Source organism: Erythrolamprus reginae, chromosome Z (assembly GCF_031021105.1).
Source record: "Erythrolamprus reginae isolate rEryReg1 chromosome Z, rEryReg1.hap1, whole genome shotgun sequence".
NCBI lineage: Eukaryota > Metazoa > Chordata > Lepidosauria > Squamata > Dipsadidae > Erythrolamprus > Erythrolamprus reginae.
Window position 1 is genome coordinate 129,157,500 of NC_091963.1, and position 22,656 is coordinate 129,180,155.

The 22,656-nt window shown below is 42.6% G+C and overlaps 1 protein-coding gene across 3 annotated transcripts in view; it reads right to left on the reverse strand.

Annotated features, from left to right (window-relative positions):
• Positions 1–727: 727 nt before the first annotated feature.
• The window catches only part of BAX (BCL2 associated X, apoptosis regulator), a 30,261-nt gene continuing 8,332 nt past the window's right edge, over positions 728–22,656 (reverse strand). For 2 of the 3 annotated variants that reach the window (XM_070729326.1, XM_070729328.1), the window contains exons 2-6: positions 18,773–18,821; positions 16,777–16,944; positions 12,474–12,609; positions 12,224–12,328; positions 728–5,740 (exon numbers count right to left, since the gene is read on the reverse strand). In XM_070729326.1, coding sequence (XP_070585427.1) covers positions 5,639–5,740; positions 12,224–12,328; positions 12,474–12,609; positions 16,777–16,944; positions 18,773–18,821 — 560 coding nt within the window. In that variant the 3' untranslated portion in view covers positions 728–5,638. The remainder of the gene's footprint in view (positions 5,741–12,223; positions 12,329–12,473; positions 12,610–16,776; positions 16,945–18,772; positions 18,822–22,656) is intronic. The other variant, XM_070729327.1, reaches the window with a different exon arrangement.

Here is a 22,656-nt window from a genome sequence, read left to right on the forward strand (position 1 = left end):
CAGTGTTGGAGCATTCATAACTTCTGGAGGCAAGTTGTTCCACTGATTATTCTGCCAGGAAATTCCTTAGTTTTAGGTTGACTCCCTCTTCTTTGTGGAAACCCCGGAGATATTGGAACACTGCTATCATGTCACCGTTAGTCCTTTTTTCATTAAACTAGACATACCTAATTCTAGCAACCGTTATTCATATGCTTTGGCCTCGTGTTGCCTCTCTCTGCACTCCTCCTAGAGTCTCAACATCTTTTTTACATTGTGGCAACCGGAACTGCATTCATTCATTCATTCATTCATTCATTCATTCATTCAATTTGTATGCCGCCTCTCTCCGTAGACTCCGTAGGCATTATTCCAAGTGTGGTCTTACCAAGGTGTTATAAAGTGGCATTTGTATATTTCCATTCTCAGAATCCCCCAGTCAGCAATACTTTATTAAATACACCAATATTGGACGTACTGTATATCCTCTCTTTGTGATCATAATGAAGGTATGGATGAGACTGACTGAGAATTTCTTTCAACTAGCTTTGCAACGATAGACCTAGAGGTGTACAGTGTAACCAAATTTTCAGTCCTAAAAAAATGGAAGTACATGATGTGCTGAACAATATCTACCTCGCTGAAGACACAAAACTATTTTTCTGAACTCTATTGAAGTGATGCCCTTGTAATCAGCTGTGGTTTCTTACGCCATCATTTCTATAAAGAAAACTCTGTAACGTGCATGTTAAGATTTTTTTTTTCATTTTTAATTTCCACACTAACAAAAAAATCCATTGTAATTTCAAATTGACAGATTAAAGATGAATCAAACAATGTTTTTTTTAAAAAAAATTATAAAATGGTAAGGTAGTTTTCAAAAAAATGTTTTTGTTAAAAAAAAGTGTAGAAACTATTGCCTAAGTAAGGGAAGGGTCAATTGCATAGAAAATACAGACATGAATAAATTTGGAACAGTAGAACAGTTAAACTTGGGTGCATGGTTAACGTTGGCTTTACAATCAGATGTGACTGGATCCCAACCTTAAGAGGTACAGCTCTCAGGCCTGCAGGCCTCTTGTGGTATACAGTATGTCACACACTCCAGAAATATACATAATTCAAGAATTTAATTCCTGATCAAAGACATGACAGCTTGTTAGGATGTATGGTTAAGCAGGCAAAGATACCAGACTGAGGACAGCTAAGAGAATAGGGTGCTGCCTAAATTGCCCACATGGCTGACGGTTTCAAATATTGTTTCCTTCCTTCATTGCCTTCTGAACAGATAGATGAAGTGAACCTGATGGCAAGGATGAAAAACTCAAGGTGGTTGAATAACCATCAACACTATCTCTGGCTACCCTTGGAGCTTTGGAACAGGGACTTTTGGCCAAGGCTTACTCTTCTTTTCAACAGTCTACTGATATAGCACAGGGGCCCTGTGCTGAGTTGAGGGGATGTGGAGTAGGAGGGCACTCTGTTATCAGTCCCTCTTGCCCATCCATGACGACTATTGGCTAAGAAAGGTGGACACCCAGAGGCAATCCAACCAGGATTATTTGTTGCAGCTACTTGCTTCACACTGGCTATTTGCCCTTGTGCAAGATGCGTGTACTTTGTACCAATGGGTGGCGAAAGAATAATTGAATATGCTGGTGCAATGAGAGTGGCCTCCCCCATACATTTGGAGAAGGGGAGCACGATGCAAAATAAGCATCTGGACCAAAACAAAACATCTGTATGAAGGTAGAAATCTAGGGTGACACAGCCCAGATTTAGGCATAACTGAATCTCAATTGAGAATGAATAGCCAACTGGCCAAAAATCCCACAGCATCGTTGCCTGCTAATCCAAAACTAATGCCATAAAACACAGCCATGCTATCTATAAGCCACACCTCCTCAAAGAGCCAGAGATTTTGAAAGGAAAAAAAAACACACACACTCACAGCTTGAAATATCAAAGCACTACAAAAAGTAAGCCAAAGATCTAGATAAACCCGATCCAACCCACCCTTAGGTCCAGTAAATTCACACTTCTGGACTCTTTTACTTCACAATTCCAAAATTATTATATTATGAAAATCCACAGCACCCCAAAATACTTTAAAGAATTACAACAGAAGCCTCAGCGTTCACAAAACCATGGTTGTTTTTTGTTTTTTTAATGTATTGGTTTGCTTCTGACTCTTTAAGAGAAAAAATGGAATTTTCCCAGTCTAAGCCCAACCCTTAATGGCAATTCATTCCCTCCCTAACCCAGCCCCCTGAGGTAACACAATCCCTCCCCAATATAATTATTCAAGTACAATTAATTCATATTGACCCACTCCTGCCTCAACTGCATTCATTGCCCCATAACCTTATCTCTCATTTCATTTCTCCAGCTGCAACTTGTAGCATCCAGCTGAACCAATGTGCTTGGATAAATAGAAGGGCCACTTGCTGGCTAAATCTACAAAGGATAACTAAATAGATCTCAGGTGTTAGCCTAGCTTGATGCCAACTGGGCGCAACAACAGACAGAAGAATGTACAACTGTGTCAGTAAGTCTGACAAGGGATACCCCACTTAGAACTGGCAGAGAGGATGGGAGAAAAACCAGGTTTCTAGAACCGGATAATCACCTCCTTAAAAGTCCTCTACCATTTGCCACACAACCATTTCTTTGCAACTAAGAGTGATCTGAAAGAATTCCCTGACCTCCTATTTGATGGTCGCCACCTATCAATGTCTGACAGAATTGGCAGTCCTTATTACTATCAAATGATAGCTTATATTGGCTTTGTTCACAAGTGAAACTTTGTAAAAAAAGTGGCAGCGTTGGGGTGTGTGTGTAGTTTAAACCCCATGTGCTACTTTATTTTTTGAAACTCAAGATCTATGTAGGATGGAACCATCTGGATTCTCAACCTTGGCTTTCTTTCACCTGGAAGGCCACAATTTGAAGGTTAAAGCAACCTTATGGTGAGTGAAGAATATAGTGAGCTCTTTTTTTATATAAAGAGGGTGCAAATTGGTGCACTTGCTCCCTCACTAGCACAGTGTTTCCCAACTTTGGCAACTTGAAGATATCTGGACTTCAACTCCCAGAATTCCCCAGCCAGTGAATGCTGGCTGGGGAATTCTGGGAGTTGAAGTCCAGATACCTTCAAGTTGCCAAGGTTGGGAAACACTGCACTAGCAGATATTTCTTTCTCAAGGCATCATACAAACAGGGCTAGGACTAAGCTGTGTGAAAGACACAAATAGTCCAATGCAGAAGTTGGGAATTATGGCTCTCTTTATGACTTGTGGACTTCAACTCTCAGAACGGCTGGCTCGGGAATTCTGGGAGTTGAAGTCCACAAGTCATAAAAGTGCCATAATTCTCCATCCCTGGTCTAACCCAATGTAGGATACCAGAGCTACCTATGCCATCTTTCATTCCTAAAAGCTAAAACAAAGATGTTGTGACAGCAACAGGAGAGAATGATGACCAAAAGTCACCGAAAAAAACAATAGAACTGGGATTGCTGATTATTATTATTATTTGCCCCCTCTCACTTTGTTTGATACACAATCATTTCAGTACCCAAACTCTTGGTCAAATAGTTCAACAATATATTATTTGGCCCACCCCTTAGTTCAGTATAGGTTGAAAAGGTTCATTTGGAAGGCAAGCGCTGTACGGAAGTGTAAAGACACACTGATTATCCGTTGCATCGACTGGAAGATAAAAGAAAAGTGAGTGTAAATACTTTCGGGAAAAGTTCTATGCAGGGGTGGGAATATGTGGCCTGCTCGTAAGAGGCTACTGAAGTACAATTTCCCAGCAACACCCATAGTGGCTGAGGCAGTTTTAATTCAGCGGCATCTTGAGCAGTGTTTTTCAACTATGGCAACTTGAAGATATGTGGAATTCCCAGAATTCTGGACATTGAAGTCCACATGTCTTTAAGTTGAGAAACATTATTCTGGAGTCTCATAGTTGTCCCATATTTGGGCAAAATATGACGTGGATGTTTAAGAATCTCCCTAGGCATTTAACCATCGATCTGGAGGAGCACACGTTCCTATTTCTGATCTGAGAACAATACATATTCCTTGCACACCAATAAATATCAATGTAAAATTCATAATCCAAGATGGGGGTGTCAATATGTGGGCATTCTTTGGGGGCAAATATGCAGATGGCTCCATCTTTTACACACTGATCTGCAGTCACAATGTTTATCATTGCACACATGAAAACAAAGAAGTCAATGTAGCCAAAAAAAGCAAATAACCCCACAATAGTCACATGCAGCCAAACGTCTCAACCGTTATCACAGCTATTATGAGATACAAATTACTAGGACATGGTAGAAGAAAATATGACTTGCTGGATTTCCTGGAGATTCCTTTTTTTATTTGGCTGAGTCTAAAGACTAAAGAATCCCCAAGGGTGATTCGATTCAACAGGTTCCCTCAACTTGGGCCCTCTCCAAATGGATTAATAATGCAACTTCCACAATTCCCAACCAGCCCATTATTTGAGAAACCTCTGGAGGTCACAAGATTGGGGAAGGCTGAGATAAAATATAGAAATGGAGAAGAAGCAAGCAATGATATAAAAAAATTCTTGTAGAATAAATAGATCAGAAGCCCTTTCGCATTCTCTCTTCTCCATTTCTTGACTCAGATCTCCAAGGCAAATGAAGTTATTTTTTATGAGGACAGAATGAATCAGTAAGGGAAGGGAATCTTCCAGTCACTTCCTCTCAATCTTGCAATGCTGTCCTTGTTCCACCTGGGGACAGGTTGCTTCTATAAATCGTTTTTCTCACCTTCTGCTTGTTTGGATTGGGAACAGACCCATTTAGATTAGACCCCTCAGAGCATTTCTACAGAAAAAACACAGATTTGGCAGGACGAAGAATGGCTTCCAAATTCTCATTTTCCAGCAGTACAGTTCCTGTGTAAAAAAAAAGCCAGCCCCAAAAGTCCTGTACACATCAATAGTTGCAAAACAGTCGTAAATGTTTCCTCTACTTTGATTGTGACCAGATCAGTGATCTGTTGTTGTAAAAAAAAAAAGATTTACCAGCAGAAGTGTAATTTATTCAAAGTTTAGTAAGGAGAGAACTTGGTTTTCTCTCAGGATATTGCCAAAATTCAGTTTCTGTTTGAGGAAAGGAAAACATAAAAGTATCAAAACTTGTTTGCACGGATCCCTTAGAAAACATCTAATCTGAGGATGCTGGGCAAATGCACTGCTATGATTGCCGGGCAGAAGAAATCTGGGATTAATCTTCCAAAAAATCAGTATAAACGTTCAGCAGTTATTCGGAAGCTACTGGCAGAGAGAACAAATCAATGGCATCCTTCAACCTTGTTCCCCGTCATTGTTTCAAAACTATAGAATCTTAACGTCTTCGGACCTCTAAGCCCAAGAGGCCGATTGATTGGAAAAAGCAAGCGAGAAGCACACACTCGTCGGAACAAAAAAGTGTGCATCTTTTTTGAAAAAAAGGCACCAAATATGAGCAACAGCATTTGTTTTAAAAATCACAGGTCTGAAAAGGAATCCTAAAACGTTTTCTTTCTTGGTTAGGGAATGGTAGGCGGGGAACCTGCCCCTCCTCCACTTGTTCTTTTAATGAAAAGGTCCTCCTCCTTGGGGAGGGGGCTGAGGATTAAGACATCTTCCAGAAGGTGAGTGAGGCAGTCAAGACCCCCGCAGCAAAGACAGCAATGGTTTGCCAAGTGGGGGTGCCGAAAAAGGAGAGGAGGCCTTCCTGGAAGGGGATAAACAACAAAGGCAGGGAGAACTCAAAGACATCTAGTGATGAAACGAAGACACCTCACAGCAGTACAGGTAATCCTCGTCTTATGACCTGCGGCTAATGACCAGCCCTCCAAAATGTACTAACAATCTCGTTTTGAAGCTCTGACAGTCACATGCGACTCCATTTCAGGCCCTAGGCCAGGGCTAGGCAAAGTTGGCTCTTCTATGACAAGAAGACTTCAACTTCCAGAATTCCTGAGCTAGCATGATTACCTGTGGAATTCTGGGAGTTGAAGTCCACAAACCATAGAAGAGCCAACTTTGCCTACCCTTGCCCTAGGCTCTCTCTGATGGCCACTTGAAGTGTTCTTACAGCAAAGGTGATGAGCCAGGGTGGCGCAGCAGGTAGAGTGCTGTACTGCAGGCCACTGAAGCTGACTTGTAGATCTGAAGGTCAGCGGTTCAAATCTCATCACTGGCTCAAGATTGACTCAGCCTTCCATCCTTCTGAGGTGGGTAAAATGAGGACCAGGATTATGGGGGCAATAGCCTAGCTCTGTTAAAAAAGTGTTATTGCTAACATGTTGTAAGCCGCCCTGAGTCTAAGGAGAAGGGCGGCATAAAAATAAATAAATAAATAAATAAAAATAAATAAATAAATAAAATAAATGTGGCTTCCTTTTACCTTTTCCCACTGGTGCGCATCGTGACGCTTCGCGCCTGTCCCCTTGCGCAAATCCACTTCCGTGCATTTATTTATTTATTAGATTTGTATGCCGCCCTTCTCGAAGCGATTCAGGGTGGTGATTTTACTTCCACCTTCGCATGCTCAGAGAGTTTTTAAAAAAACCCAGCGAAAATTACAAAAAATATATATGGCGGCATGCGTAGACTGGCAGAGGCAGCACCAGAGCCGACCCGCCAAAATTGCATCATTGGCGGGTCACTATCAGCGCACCCGCCCTGGACCACACCAGTCAGACCCCCCCCCCCCCCAACACACCGGTATGTGACTGCAAGTATGTTTTTGCAGTCACGTACATTTGCAGTGACTGCAAAAGCGGAAGTAAAGTAATTCTCTTTTACTTCCACTTTTGGGCAAAAAAAGGCCCCATAGGAAACTATTGGTTCATTAAATGACTGTGGCATTCACTTAATGACGGCACAAAAAACAAAACGGCCAAAAATTGGGCTGGCCTCTTTAGGGTCAGGCGCCATTACATTCATAAATGGAGGATTACCTGTACAAGCATCAAGGTAACATTGTCATGTTTACAGTTGCCCCGTGAAAGCCCACATTCCCGAGTTTCTATCTTTGCAGCGATTTCGTGAAGGAGATTGGGCTGAGAGAGAGAGAGCACCTCTGAAACGTCCAGCAAAAAAAGTAGCTTTGATCTGTCTACTCCCCCTGACCCCTGTCAGAATCAACCCAGCACCTGAACCACATGGGCTCCATTTGTTTCCCAGCTACTATAAGATTTATGAAGGGGGGAAGAAAGTTTTTAAACAAAAATCCATGACAGCTGAACATTTTGGGATGGCGTAAACTCAAGAAATGTTTCTCAAGGAATTGTTCAACTGGGAGAAAACGCATAAAGGAATGTTAGTACTATGTACATGACTGGTTTGGTTTGGCAATACAGTAGTACCTCTAGATACGAGCTGCTCCACATGCGAGTATTCCAAGTTACGAGCCGAGACGCGAGCAAAATTTCTGTTCGACACCCGAGCTCAAATTCGGGATACGAGCCGAGCTTCCACTAGGTGGCGCAAGAATCTCCTTGCTTCCGGTTATCTCGGCGCGAAAAACAAAGTCTAAAGGCATTCGTTCGAGATGCGAGTTGATCGACATACGAGCTCGGGTCTGGAACGAATTAGACTCGTATGTCGAGGTACCACTGTATATAAAACAAACCAACAATGTATGCTAAAATGTATTGAAACACTACTGCTTTAAGAGCTAGTGTTATGGATGACCACAAGAGTGAACCAGAAGCGTGATTCTCTCTCTCTCTGCTATTTCTATTATGTTCTCTGTGACTGCTGTAGTAGAAACTGTGGGTTAAATACCGGTTTAAGTATTTGTAAGCTGAACAAGTAAGACTTATAGTATTGTATATGCATTGACTGATTTAACTGTGTATGACTAGGACTGTTCTTGACTAAGATATTTGCCAAAGTAAATAATATTTTATACACTTAATGTATCCGGCTTGTATTACTGAACTATTACCTACTAAAACTCCACATTTCCTCTGTGTATATATATCTTTGAAAAATCAGGGATCACTTCTGATCATTCCTGAAGTAGTAAAAAGAGAGAGGTTTTAAGAACACACTTCACATTTTCCCTCTTTTTTTGGTTAAATATAAAAAGGAATTTAATTATTTGACTAGTAATTATCGAGTGAACTACTGAGATCAATCTAAACCACCATGTGATTTGTCTGGCTTTGGCTTAGTCTGTAGGAATTCAATAATTTTTAAAGCCATAGTTATATGGCTTAGTGTACTGTACACACTCAAAATCCCGGATTACTAAAACCTACAGTTATGTAAATTTTAACTTAGTGGGCCAAGCACACTCATCTCGATATATGATTGTGCTCAGAATTAACTATACTGCACAAAAGTACATGGGCCCTGGAGTTTGGTATTAAAAAATTGAAATCTTCCATTTTTTAAAAAACATTTTCTAATCTGAAGGAATTCAATGTAAAGTCCCTGTAAACTCTAAATGACTTTAAATGATATTTATATTGTATATGAGAACCAGCTTGGTATAGTGGTTAAGGTACTGGCCTAGAAACCAGGAATCTTTCGAGTTCTAGTCCCACTTTAGGCATGAAAGTTGGGGTTCAGTTGGGCTTGTTGTTAACCTACCTGCCTCCCAGCTGCCTTACAACAGCTCTGCCTGCACTGATAGAGGCGGTAGCCAGGTTGGTGGTGGAGTTCCCAAGGCTTATGGTGCTGGGGAGCTTCAATTTGCCATTACTAGGTGATCCTTTGGATGTGGCTCAGGAGTTCATGGCTTACATGACAACCATGGACTTGACCCAAGTAGTTCAGGGTCTGATTCACGCAGGGGGGGGCACACACTTGACCTGGTGTTCCTCTCGGGGCAGTGGAGAGATGATCTGAAATTAAGGGGTAAGATTCTTTTTCCTTGATATGGTCAGATCATTTCCTGCTGAGCTTAGACTTAGAAACATAGAAGACTGAAGGCAGAAAATACCTCATGATCCATCTAGTCTGCCCTTATACTATTTTTTGTATTTTATCTTAGGATGGATCTATGTTTATCCCAGGCATGTTTAAATTCAGTTACTGTGGATTTATCAACCACGTCTGCTGGAAGTTTGTTCCAAGGATCTACTACTCTTTCAGTAAAATAATATTTTCTCATGTTGCTTTTGATCTTTCCCCCAACTAACTTCAGATTGTGTCCCCTTGTTCTTGTGTTCACTTTCCTATTAAAAACACTTCCCTCCTGGACCTTATTTAACCCTTTAACATATTTAAATGTTTCGATCATGTCCCCCCTTTTCCTTCTGTCCTCCAGACTATACAGATTGAGTTCATTAAGTCTTTCCTGATACGTTTTATGCTTAAGACCTTCCACCATTCTTGCAGCCCGTCTTTGGACCCGTTCAATTTTGTCAATATCTTTTTGTAGGTGAGGTCTCCAGAACTGAACACAGGATTCCAAATGTGGTCTCAACAGCGCTCTATATAGCGGGATCATAATCTCCCTCTTCCTGCTTGTTATAGGATGCTATTCCGCCACCGCAGGGAGGTGGAGCTGATTAAGTGGTTCCGATCCAGACGCCTAATGGACCCTGAAGGCTTCCAGATGGAGCTTGAGGTGATACTGGACTTCCTAGTCCACAATCCGGCTGGGTCCCTGATGGCTGCCCAGAATAGGGCAGCATCAGGAGCAGTAGACCGGATTGTGCCTTTACGATCTCTCCATGGTGATGGATCCATGAAATCTCCCTGGTTTACCAAGGAGCTCTGGTAGATGAAGCACCAGAAGAGATGTCTAGAGTGATGCTGGAGGACCAGTAACCCCTGACAGTCTGGCTGAACACTTGTAAGAGCCTTTATTAGGACTTATTTAGTGGCAATACGGGCAGCAAAATGTTCACGTTTTTCTGCACTTATTGCATCTGCTGATTTGCACCCAGCTGCCCTAGTTAGTGTGACCCGCTCTCTTCTTAATGTAGGGGGAATGGAGGAGCCCTTGTAGGGTAGAGCAGAAGAGTTTACGCAGTTTCTATCAGATAAAGTTGCTCAGATTCGTATGGACCTGGACTCTGATTGGGCAATTCCGACCAAGACGACAGAGGCAGGTCTTAGTCCTATTACATGGGATGAATTTGAATTTGTGACTCCTAGGAAGTAGAAAAGACTGTGGGAGTGATGAATGCCTCCACTTTTTTGTTGGATCTGTGCTTTTTTGTTGGATCTGTTGCTTTTGGCCAGCAGGGAGGTAATATGAGGCTGGCTTCAAGCTTTAGTTAATGCATCCTTCACGCAATCGTTAAGGAGACGGTAATGAGACACCTCCTCAAGAAGCCTTCCTTGGGTCCAATTGAATTAAAGAACTTTTGTCCAGTCTCCAATCTTCCCTTTGTGGGAAAGGTTGTAGAGAAAATGGTTGCACTTCAACTCCTACAGTCACTGGATGAAATGGATTATCTGACCCCTTGTCAATCTGGTTTCAGACCTGGCTATCGCACGGAAACTGTTTTGGTCACACTGATGGATGATCTGTGGCAAGATAGGGGTCATTCCTCTATCTATCCGGTATCATTACCATCTCCTTAATGGTTGCGTGAAGGATGCATTAACTAAAGCTTGAAGCCAGCCTCTATCCTCTATCGGAATTGCCCAATCAGAATCCAGATCCATCCGAATCTGAGCAACTTTATCTGATAGAAACTGCGCAAACTCCTCTGCTCTACCCTGCAAGGGCTCCTCCATTCCCCCTACATTAAGAACCAGGGCAGCTGGATGCAAATCAGCGGATGCAAATCAGCGGTGAACATTTTGCTGCCTGTATTGCCACTAAATAAGTCCTAATAAAGGCTCTTACAAGTGTTCAGTCAAACTGTCAGGGGTTACTGGTCCTCCAGCATCACTCTAGACCAGTGATTTTCAACCTTTTTTGAGCCGCGGCACATTTTTTACATTTACGAAACCCTGGGGCACATTGAGTGGGAGGGGGGGGGGTGGCTAAAAAAAGTTTGAAGAAAAAAATTCTCTCTCTTCCTCCCCTTTGCTCTATTTCTTTCTCCCTCCCTCTTTCTCTCCCTTCCTTCCTCTTTCTCTTCCTTCCTCTCTTTTTTGCTCTCTTTCTCCCTCCCTATGTCCCTCTATGTCTTTCTCTCTCTCCTTCCCTCCCTCTCTTTCTCTTTCTCTCTCTCTCTTGCTTTCTTTCTCTCTCTTTTTCTCCCTCTCTTTTTCTTTCTCTTTTTCTTTCTCTCTCTCTTGCTTTCTTTCTCTTTAGTTCTTTTTCTCGCTCTCTCGCTCTTTCTCTCTTGCTTTCTTTCTCTCTCTCTCTTGCTTTCTTTCTCTCTGAGCTTCGCGGCACACCTGACCATGTCTCGCGGCACACTAGTGTGCCACGGCACACTGGTTGAAAAACACTGCTCTAGACATCTCTTCTGGTGCTTCATCTACCAGAACTCCTTGGTAAACCAGGGGTCATTCCTCTATCTTGGTGCTACCTGATGCTACTTGGTGCTTCTCAACGGTTTTGATATTGTTGACCATGGTATCCTTCTGGGACGACTAAGGGAACTGAGTTGGGAGGCACCGTGCTGCAGTGGCTTTCCTCCTATCTCTCTGGTCATTCAAAGTTGGTGTTGGCAGGAGAACAAAGGTTGACCTCTAGATCCCTTGTTTGCGGGACGCCTCAGGGCTCGGTCCTCTTTCCCCTCCTATTTAATATCTACATGAAACATTGGGGGAGGTCATCCTACGTTTTGGGGTGAGGTATGCTGATGATGCCCAGTTGTATATCTCCACCCCACATCAGACTGCCTGAGATCCAGACTACCCCCCACTCTATTGGCCTTCTGGAAAGCATTGAAAACCTGGCTTTTCCAGCAGGCTTAGGGCCGTTGATCTCGCAATTTGCAAGGTCTGGCCCGAATGATATGTATGCATATGATTTTTAAACTGTTTTAAAATCTTTTATGATGTTTTAAAATGTATTTTCTATATTCTATATTATAAGCCGCCCAGAATCCCTTGGGAGCTGGGCAGCATAGAAATACAATAAATTAAATTAAATTAGTTCTATTCCTGTTTTAGGCGTGAAAGGTGACTGGGTGAATTTATATAATCACTTTCTCTCAGCCCAACCCATCTCAAAAAGGTTGTGGGGAAAACAGGAGGATGAAGGAGTACTATATATATTTCCCGTCTTGAGTTACTTATAAAGTAATAAAGCTTGGATTTAAAAAAATCTAATAAGTAAACTCACCCATCCTCCCTGGGCTTGGATCCAGGACAGGACGTGTTCCTGGATATATTCCATAGTCCAGCTGATGACAGTCCTTAGGAGCTCTGGTAATTTACTGCACACTACCTGTTGAAAAATGACATAACAAAGAAAAAAGTTAGTGGTTAAAAACAGCCAAGATGAGGAGAAACCCACGAAAAAGGAAGTAAAAAATGAATAGCAACTGGGAAGGGTGCCTGAAAAAGGGGAAGAGTAGAAATGACATACTTACTTTTAGGACCAACTTGCATGCAAAATAAAACAATGCCACCACTCGGCCCCAGTTAAAAGCACCATCTGAGAACATCTCAGCAGCCACTCGGAAGAAAACTTCCTTGGGGGGATACATCTGAACTTGTTCTATCATCCTGCAGGGATGCAGCAAAAAACAACAACAACAGTCTAAATTAAAGATGGTCAAATATTGGGATAAGCTCAGTGAACCTAATACAGTGCAGTTTTTTAAATGATCCAAGCAGAGTTAAATTTTGGCCTCCTGTAAAGCTATGATGTTCGTCCAACATGTTCGAAAAGGACCTTGACATATTCATTGGAGGGGATGTTAAGCTTTAAGGGGAGGTGGTGGCTCAGCGGCTAAGACACTGATCTTGTCAATCAGAAAGGTCAGCAGTTCGGTGGTTCGAATCCCTAACATCATGTAACCGAGTGAGCTCCTATTACTTGCATAGTTCCCTCTAAGCTGAGCAGTGAGCAATCGCTCACTTAAAAATCATCATCAACTCAGAGTTTTTCAAACCTGCCCAGAAGCCGAGAGGGAAAGAGTGAGAGGGAAAGAGTGCCGCCCAGTCCCGAAGGGACTGCCGCTCAGACACTATACTTTTCCACCTACCCCAAAAAAAAATTAGAGGGAACACTGATTACTTGTCCCAGCTTCTGCCAGGCTAGCAGTTCTAAAGCACGTGAAAAATTCAAGTAGAAAAAATAGGGACTACTTTAGCGGGAAGGTAACATTCTCCGTGTTTAATTATGCTGGTCACATGACTATGGAGATGTCTTGGGACAGCGCTGGCTCTTCAGCTTAGAAACGGAGACGAGCACCGCCCCCTAGAGTTGGGAACGTCTAGCATGTATGTGCGAGGGGAACCTTTACCTTAAAGCTAAGCTCTTTGAAGTCATTTGTAAGAAATTCCCTAGACCTGGAAGCAGAAAGTGAGAGGTGAACAGAAATAGGCAGCTTTTATTTATTTATTCATTTGTATCCTGCCTTCATTATTTACATAAACAACTCAATGCAACGAACATATCCAATACACCTTCCTCTTTTTATTTTCCCCATAATAACCATCCAGTGAGGAGGGTTGAGCTGAGAGTGACTGGCCCAAAGTCATCCAGAGAGGCTTTCATAGCTAAGGAGGAACTTGAACTCATGGTCTCCTGCTTTCTAATCTGATACTTTAACCACTAGGCCAAACTGGCTCTGTTTTGCTATCTCGCTTTTGCTACCCAGACACCTTCCTATAAAGTGCTGGTACTACAATTCCCTTCAGATATGTATGTGAAGAATCAGGTAGATTACAAATTGCATTATCCAAACAAGTCAAATTTCCTCTAAGAAACTCCCAAGCTTACTTAGCATCAAACTGGTAATACAGTGATACCTCGTCTTACAAACGCCTCCTCATACAAACTTTTCGAGATACAAACCCGGGGTTTAAGATTTTTTTGCCTCTTCTTACAAACTATTTTCACCTTACAAACCCACCGCCGTCGCTGGGATGCTCCGCCTCCGGACTGCCGTTGCCAGAGAAGCACCCGTTTTTGCACTGCTGGGATTACCCTGAGGCTCCCCTCCATGGGAAACCCCACCTCTGGACTTCCGTGTTTTTGTGATGCTGCAGGGGAATCCCAGTAGGGGAGTCCCAGCAGCGCAAAAATGGGCGCTTTGCTGGCAACGGAAGTCCAGAGGTGGGGTTTCCCAGCGAGGGGAACCTCAGTGAAATCGCAGCATTGCAAAAACACAGAGGTACGGAGGTGGGGGTTTCCCATGGAGGGGAGCCTCAGGGGAATTCCAGCAGCGCAAAAATGGGCGCTTCGGCTGGCAAAAGGGGTGAATTTTGGGCTTGCACGCATTAATCGCTTTTCCATTGATTCCTATGGGAAACATTGTTTTGTCTTACAAACTTTTCACCTTAAGAACCTTGTCCCAGAACCAATTAAGTTTGTAAGACAAGGTATCACTGTATCAAATAGACGCATAGTGTTCCTAGTCGTGGTACCCCTGCCTTGCAATACTCAATCCAGAGCAATTCACATGGCATTAGTTTTTGGCTTGGGGGCTCCTACAAAAAATTGTTAATATAATTATTTTTAAAATTGTCCAAGCGCATCTGTACACCGTACAGCATTTGTTGGATTGCAATCTTCTGTAACAATTTTACATGGCATTTGAAGAACTGATATAACCAATTATACAGACTTTAATTTAATTTTTACTGCGCAGTGCTCTGCAAACTGCGGTAATTAAATATAAATAAAACTAACTGATTGACTTAATCAATTCAAGATTACACAGAGGTGTCAAAGGGATTAACAGCAGACAGAAAAGCAATAACTATATGAATGCAAAGCTTACTTCTATTTGGCAGAAGACTAATAGCAGACATATATCTGAACTCTGGGGATTTTATACAATTGGTATTCCTTGACTTATTATTTAGCTACTGTTGAAAGCTATGCTGCCTTCCAAAAGCTACTTATGACCTGGATTTCAAAGTTCCAATGGCAGCACAAACACACCCAGCAGTCATGTGATTATATTTTGGGTGCTTGGTAACTGGCCCACATTTATGACCATTTACAGCTTCCTAGGGTCATGTGACCATGATTTACCATGTGCGCGTATGTACATGTGCGTTTTGCTGGAGGGAGGGAGAGAGAGAGAAGAGAGGGGGAGAGGGAGGAAGAGAGAGAAAGAGAATACTTTATTATCACTTTGAATGTATAATAATCGGCATACATTAAAATGAAATTTTGTTGCATATAGCTCTTAAAGTTTCACCAATATTTTACTTCCAGTTTCTGGCAAAATCTGCCCATTATGGATAATGTATTTAATTTTTTTTTTTAAAAAATGGGACAATGGGCTACTACAAAATATATAATAAAATTGGGTTAGACAGATGGGTGCCTCAACTTATGACCGTCGTGAGTCTACGGAGAGGGGCGGCATACAAATCAAATCAAATCAAATCAACAAATATGTTGGAAATTCCAAATCAAATCAAATCAAATCAAATCAAATCAACAAATATGTTGGAAATTCCGGGCTCCACTGCATTGTAAGTCAAAGTCTCTCTCTCTCTCTTTCTTTCTTGGATTTGTATGCCACCCTTCTCCGAAGACTCGGGGCGACTCACAAGATACAATATAAAACAGTGCGTACAAACAAATCTAATTAGTTAAAAACTACAAGCTAAAAACCCAATATATTAAAATCAATCAACCAATTCAATCACAACCATACATCATGTTTAGTAGTCCCGGGCCTGGCGATATAAGTGAGTTTTGAGAGTCTTGCGGAAGGGGAGGGGGGGCAGTATGAATCTCTGGAGGGAGTGTATTCCAGAGGGACGGGCCCTCCACAGAGAAGGCTCTTCCCCTAGGCCCCACCAAACGACATTGTCTGGTTGACGGGACTTGGAGAAGGCCAACTCTGGGGGACCTAACCGGCTGCTGGGATTCATCCACCAACACCACCAACCAACAGTTACTGTTGTTTAGAAGTGTTCATCAGGGGCGGGCTGGTGTCCGGACAGGGGTGAATGTAGCGGGGTAGCAAAAATGAAGCTCCACCCCAGAGCACCCAATTTGCACCGAAAGATGTTGAAAGAAAATGCATAAGCCATGCCCACAGTGTGGTAACAAAAAACATAGAAGTCTGAAGGCAGAAAAAGACCTCATGATCCATCTAGTCTGCCCTTACACTATTTCCTGTATTTTATCTTAGGATGGATCTATGTTTATCCCAGGCATGTTTAAATTCAGTTACTGTGGATTTATCTACCAGGTCTGCTGGACGTTTGTTCCAAGGATCTACTACTCTTTCAGTAAAATAATATTTTCTCATGTTGCTTTTGATCTTTCCTGCAACTAACTTCAGATTGTGTCCCCTTGTTCTTGTGTTCACTTTCCTATTAAAAACACTTCCCTCCTGGACCTTATTTAACCCTTTAACATATTTAAATGTTTCGATCATGTCCCCCCTTTCCCTTCTGTCCTCCAGACTATACAGATTGAGTTCATGAAGTCTTTCCTGATACGTTTTATGCTTAAGACCTTCCACCATTCTTGTAGCCCGTCTTTGGACCCGTTCAATTTTGTCAATATCTTTTTGTAGGTGAGGTCTCCAGAACTGAACACAGTATTCCAAATGTGGAACATTTTTGGTAGCCCTTCACTGGTGTTCATGAATAATGGGACTGCAAATAACAATTTAGATTTTCTAAAAAAAAGAAAGAAAAAGAAATAATGGTTGTGAAGGCGGCGCAACGAACGCTGAAGTTTGATCACGTTACCTCTGCAGTTCCGTGTTTCCATCCAGCTCATCTCCAATCCGGCGCAGGCAGTCGCTTAGCGATTTGGTACTGGAATTGCAAGCCTGAACTTCTGGATCTTCAAGCTCTGCCATGGTCAACTCAATGCGCTCTGAATCTCCACAGCACTGTACCCGATCCCTGATAAAGCTGAAACAGGATCCCAATAAAATAAAATAAATCATAAGGGGAATTTTCAGTCCAAGATCTCAACCAGCTCTGTCCTTACAGGTCTTTGCAGAACAACCAACAGTTCAAAGTCTTGGCTTTTTTTTGCTAGTCCCTCCAAGAGGGAGACTATCAGTTTGAGCCGGTTTGCCTGAACCAGTGGCAGGAATTTATTTATTTATTTAATTTATTTGCTAGAGTTGGAAGGGACCTTGAAGGTCATCTAGTCCAACCCCCTGCTCGAGCAGGAACCTTACACCACCCCAGACAAATGGCAGTCCAGTTTCAAGTGTTGGAATGTTCACAACCTCGCAAGGCAAAAAGTTCCTCCTTGTTTCCAGGCTAAATCTCTCTTTGGTCAGCTTCCATCCATTGTTCCTTGTCTGGTTTTTTGGTGCTTTGATAAACAGCTGACCCCACTCCTCTCCAGGGCAGCCCCTCAAGTATTGGGAGACTGCTATGATATGACTGTATGTATGTTTTTATGGTTTTTAAAAATATACATTGGGGTTTCTTGTTTTTTAGACTTTTAAAATGTATTATTGTTATTTTAGATTCTAACTATTAGATTTGTCATTATATATTGTTTTTATCATTGCTGTAAGCCACCCTGAGTCTACGGAGAGGGGTGGCATACAAATCTAATTAATAATAATAATAATAATAATAATAATAATAATAATAATGATGATGATGATGATGATGATGATGATGTCTCCCCTGGTCCTTTCCCCCCGCTAAACTATTCATGCCAAGTTCCTGCAATCTCTCTTTGTATGTTTTAGTTTCCAATCCCCTTATGATCCTGGTTGCTCTCTTTTGCACATTCTCTAGTGTTTATTTATTTATTTTATTTATTTATTAGATTTGTATGCCGCCCCTCTCTGTAGACTCGGGGCGGCTCACAGCATACAATGAAACAATTCATAACAAATCTAATAAATTTAAAAAACTTTTAAAAAACCCATTATTAAAACAGACATACACACAAACATACCATACATAAATTGTATAGGCCCGGGGTGTGTGTGCCTCAATTCCCCCATGCCTGACGGCAGAGGTGGGTTTTAAGGAGTTTATGAAAGGCAAAGAGGGTGGGGGCAGTTCTAATCTCCAGAGGGAGCTGTTTCCAGAGTCGGGGCCGCCACAGAGAAGGCTCTTCCCCTGGGACCCGCCAGACACTGTTTAGTTGACGGGACCCGGAGAAGGCCAACTCTGTGGGACCTAATTGGTCGCTGGGATTTGTACAGCAGAAGGTGTTCCAATGTCTTTTTTATAGTTTGGTGACCAAAACTAAATGCAGTACTCTAGATGTGGTCTAACAAGGGCTTTCTTGGGTGGTATTAGTATCTCCCTAGTCTTAGATTGTATCCCTCTGTTGATATAATTTAGGATTGTATTGGCTTTTTTGGCCGCCGCCGCACATTGCTGGCTCATATTTAGTTGGTTGTCCACCAAGACTCCAAGATCTCTCGCGTAGTCACTGCTGTTTAGTGTGGTTTCACCCAGTTTGTATGTGTGTCTTAGGTTTTTCGTACCTAGGTGTAAGATTTTATTCTTCTCCAATTTGCCCCTGCTTGTCGAACCAGCAGTGATGGCCGACTGTCCACGCCCTCAAACCCAAAAACGTGCACTTCTGTTGTGATGTGTACGGGTAGGGAAGGTAGATGGAACCTACACCTGGACTATATGCCTCTAGAGAAGTTCTTCTCAATCTTAGCAACTTCAACTCCCAGAATTCCACACCTCTTTAACCTCACCAGTGTTGAGAAACCCTAGTCTAGATATCTACTGAAGATACAGAACTCACCTTTTGAGAAGAATGGTTCCTGTCTGAAGGATTTGATCTGAACTTGTGCCTGAAAGAGAGAAAAACACATGAGGTATGAGAAGAAAGTTCTCCAGGATCAAAACAGATCAAATTAATTAAGTTCTAAGCTCTGCCCAGTCACACAATCAAACTTCAGGTGCTTGTCCACCGGTGGACATTTAAGATGGTTGTAGAGTCCTGGGATTGTCATCTGCTACCTTCCTAGGCAGCTTCTGAGCAGCAAAGTCAATGAGGGAATTCTCACGTGATCACCTTGGCGTCCTCAGCAACCTGCCGGTGATGTCAAAGCTCCCAACGCCGAACACGACCCCGAATTTTGCCCGAATTTTGAAAAAAATTCGGGTTCGGCATACCGAACACCGCAAAATTCAGTACGGACCCGAATTGTGCGGGTTCGGTTCGCCCATCACTACTTTTGATCTTTCCCCCAACTAACCTCAGATTGTGTCCCCTTGTTCTTGTGTTCATTTTCCTATTAAAAACGTTTCCCTCCTGAACCTTATTTAACCCTTTAACATATTTAAATGTTTTGAATCGCTGACCTGCAGATCTAGCAGTCAGTTGGCCTGCAGTACTGCACTCTACCTACTGCGCCATCTCGGCTCATTCATTCAATTCATTTAACAACTGTAGCGATTCGGTTAACAACCACAACAAAAAGATCATAAAGTGTCTCACTTAATAATGAAAACTCTGATCTCAACTGCGGTTGAGGATTGTTTGTACCGGAATCCCACTCTCAGGATTTAAAGAATTTCATTTCTCTATGACTCATCTAATCCCTATTACGGTCTATCATCACATCTAGCTCAGCGAATGGCAGAAATCAATTGACTGGCACAATAGCACTATGGGCCACGTGCCGTTATGACCACATAGTTTATATGTTTTGTTATGACATGCCTAATAAATGGCAACAGCTTGAGTTGTTTAACATGGCAATTCAAAACAAAGCTAATATTAGGGAGGACACGGGAAAAATACAAAAAGGCTTAGGCTAGAATAGCGGGACAGAACAGGTAGATTAAAAATAAGTCAGTCGGTCCTCGACTTATGAACACAATTTGAACCCAAAATCTATCTTGCTAATTGGGACAGTCGTTATGACACAGTTATTAAGTGAATCAGTACAATGGTTAAGTTAGTAAAGGTATTAAATGAATCTGGCTTCCCCATTGACAGCTTGTCTGGAGGTCGCAAAAGATCACATGACCCCAGGACATTGTAAGTGTCATAAATACGAACCAACTGCCAAGCATTTGAATTATTATTATTATTATTATTATTATTATTATTATTATTATTATTATTATTAATTTATTACATTTGTATGCCGCCCTTTTCCGCAGACTCAGATTATGATCATGTGACCACAGGATGCTGTAATGGTCGTAAGCCACTTTTTAAGTGCCCTCTGGATGGTCACTAAATAAATTGTGGTAAGCCATGGTCTTACCTATAGGGGGGAATGTAAGACTATGCAATTAGTTAAGGAAAACAAGAGACGTGTGTACTGGAAAGGGTAAATCTGGTTCAGAAGCAGCACATGTTAAGAGATACTTAGATGTACTAAAGAATCACAAGCTCAACCTATTCCAATAGTGTAACACAGCTGGAAAGAAGGCTAACTACCTCTGGAAGTGCATCAAGAGGAGTGTAGAGTCCAGATCACAAGAAGTGCCGTATTTTTCAGAGTATAAAACGCACCTTAGTTTTGGGGGAGGAAAACAAGGAAAGAAGTCCTCTGCCCCCCAGCAATTTGCCAAACAGCACAGATGATATACACTGTTTGCTGTTTGTTTCTATGCATATGTACCTGACCCATAGAAATAACAAAGAATTGGAGAAATGTACATTATGGTAGTACAGTGAACCCTCGAGTTTCGCGTCCTCAAGGATCGCGAAAGGGCTATTTCGCTAGTTTTCAACCCGGAAGTAAACTCCACCATCTGCGCATGCGTGCCCTTCCACGCATGCGTAGATGGTGGACTTTCCCCGCCGGGCAGAGGCTTCCCTGGGTCTTCCCCCTCTTGCCCCGGTAAGACCCCAGCGGCGGTGGGCTGGAGCGCGAGCTTGGGGCAGCCTAGCTCCGCTTCCCAGCGGAGCCGGCAACAGCGTGGGCGGGCGGGCGGCGCGCGCGAGCTTGGGGCAGCCTAGCTTCGCTTCCCAGCTGGGAAGCGGAGCCGGCAACGCGCGCGCGCGCTTGGGGAAACCCCAGATCCGCTCCCCAGCTGGGAAGCGGCCCCAGCAACGCGCGCGCGCTTGGGGAAACCCCAGATCCGCTCCCCAGCTGGGAAGCGGCCCCAGCAACGCGCGCGCGCTTGGGGAAACCCCAGATCCGCTCCCCAGCTGGGAAGCGGCCCCAGCAACTCGCGCGCGCTTGGGGAAACCCCAGATCCGCTCCCCAGGTGGGGAGCGGCCCCAGCAACGCGCGCGCGCTCCCCAGCAACGCGCTGCGGGCGGCGGTGGAAGTAAAAACACCATCTGCACATGCGCAGATGGTGTTTTTACTTCCGCACCGCTACTTCGCGAAAAATCGATCATCGCTTGGGGTCCTGGAACGGAACCCTCGTGATGATCGAGGGTTCACTGTATATTAATGCCAGAAAGTTTTCTTAAATGTAATTACGCTAACTACTTCCAATTATTTAAATAGATCTATTCCAAACATGACTAAGTCGGGGTTTAACTCAGCTGCCTTATCTTTATGCTAAAACAGGACATTGTTACATTTCAGATTATACTTTTCCAGATCTTTAAAATTGGTGTGGCTTTCTGGAAGTATATATTATTCTCTGCTATTTAAAAGAAGATACAAAAGCATTGGGCCTCTTCATAGAAACATAGAAACATAGAAGACTGACGGCAGAAAAAGACCCCATGGTCCATCTAGTCTGCCCTTTTACTATTTCCTGTATTTTATCTTACAATGGATATATGTTTATCCCAGGCATGTTTAAATTCGGTTACTGTGGATTTACCAACCACGTCTGCTGGAAGTTTGTTCCAAGGATCTACTACTCTTTCAGTAAAATAATACTTTCTCATGTTGCCTTTGATCTTTCCCCCAACTAACTTCAGATTGTGTCCCCTTGTTCTTGTGTTCACTTTCCTGTTAAAAACACTTCCCTCCTGAACCCTATTTAACCCTTTAACATATTTAAATGTTTCGATCATGTCCCCCCTTTTCCTTCTGTCTTCCAGACTATACAGATTGAGTTCATTAAGTCTTTCCTGATACGTTTTATACTTCAGACCTTCCACCATTCTTGTAGCCCGTCTTTGGACCCGTTCAATTTTGTCAATATCTTTTTGTAGGTGAGGTCTCCAGAACTGAACACAGTACTCCAAATGTGGTCTCACCAGCGCTCTATATAAGGGGATCACAATCTCCCTCTTCCTGCTTGTTATACCTCTAGCTATGCAGCCAAGCATCCTACTTGCCTTTCCTACTGCCCGACCACACTGCTCACCCATTTTGAGACTGTCAGAAATCACTACCCCTAAATCCTTCTCTTCTGAAGTTTTTGCTAACACAGAACTGCCAATGCAATACTCAGATTTAGGATTCCTTTTCCCCAAGTGCATTATTTTACATTTGGAAACATTAAACTGCAGTTTCCATTGCTTTGACCATTTATCTAGTAACGCTAAATCATTTACCATATTACAGACCCCTCCAGGAATATCAACCCTATTGCACACTTTAGAGTCATCGGCAAATAGGCAAACCTTCCCTACCAAACCTTCCCCTATGTCACTCACAAACATATTAAAAAGAATAGGACCCAGAACAGACCCTTGTGGCACACCGCTTGTAACCTGTCTCTGCTCAGAATACTCGCCATTAACAATAACTCTCT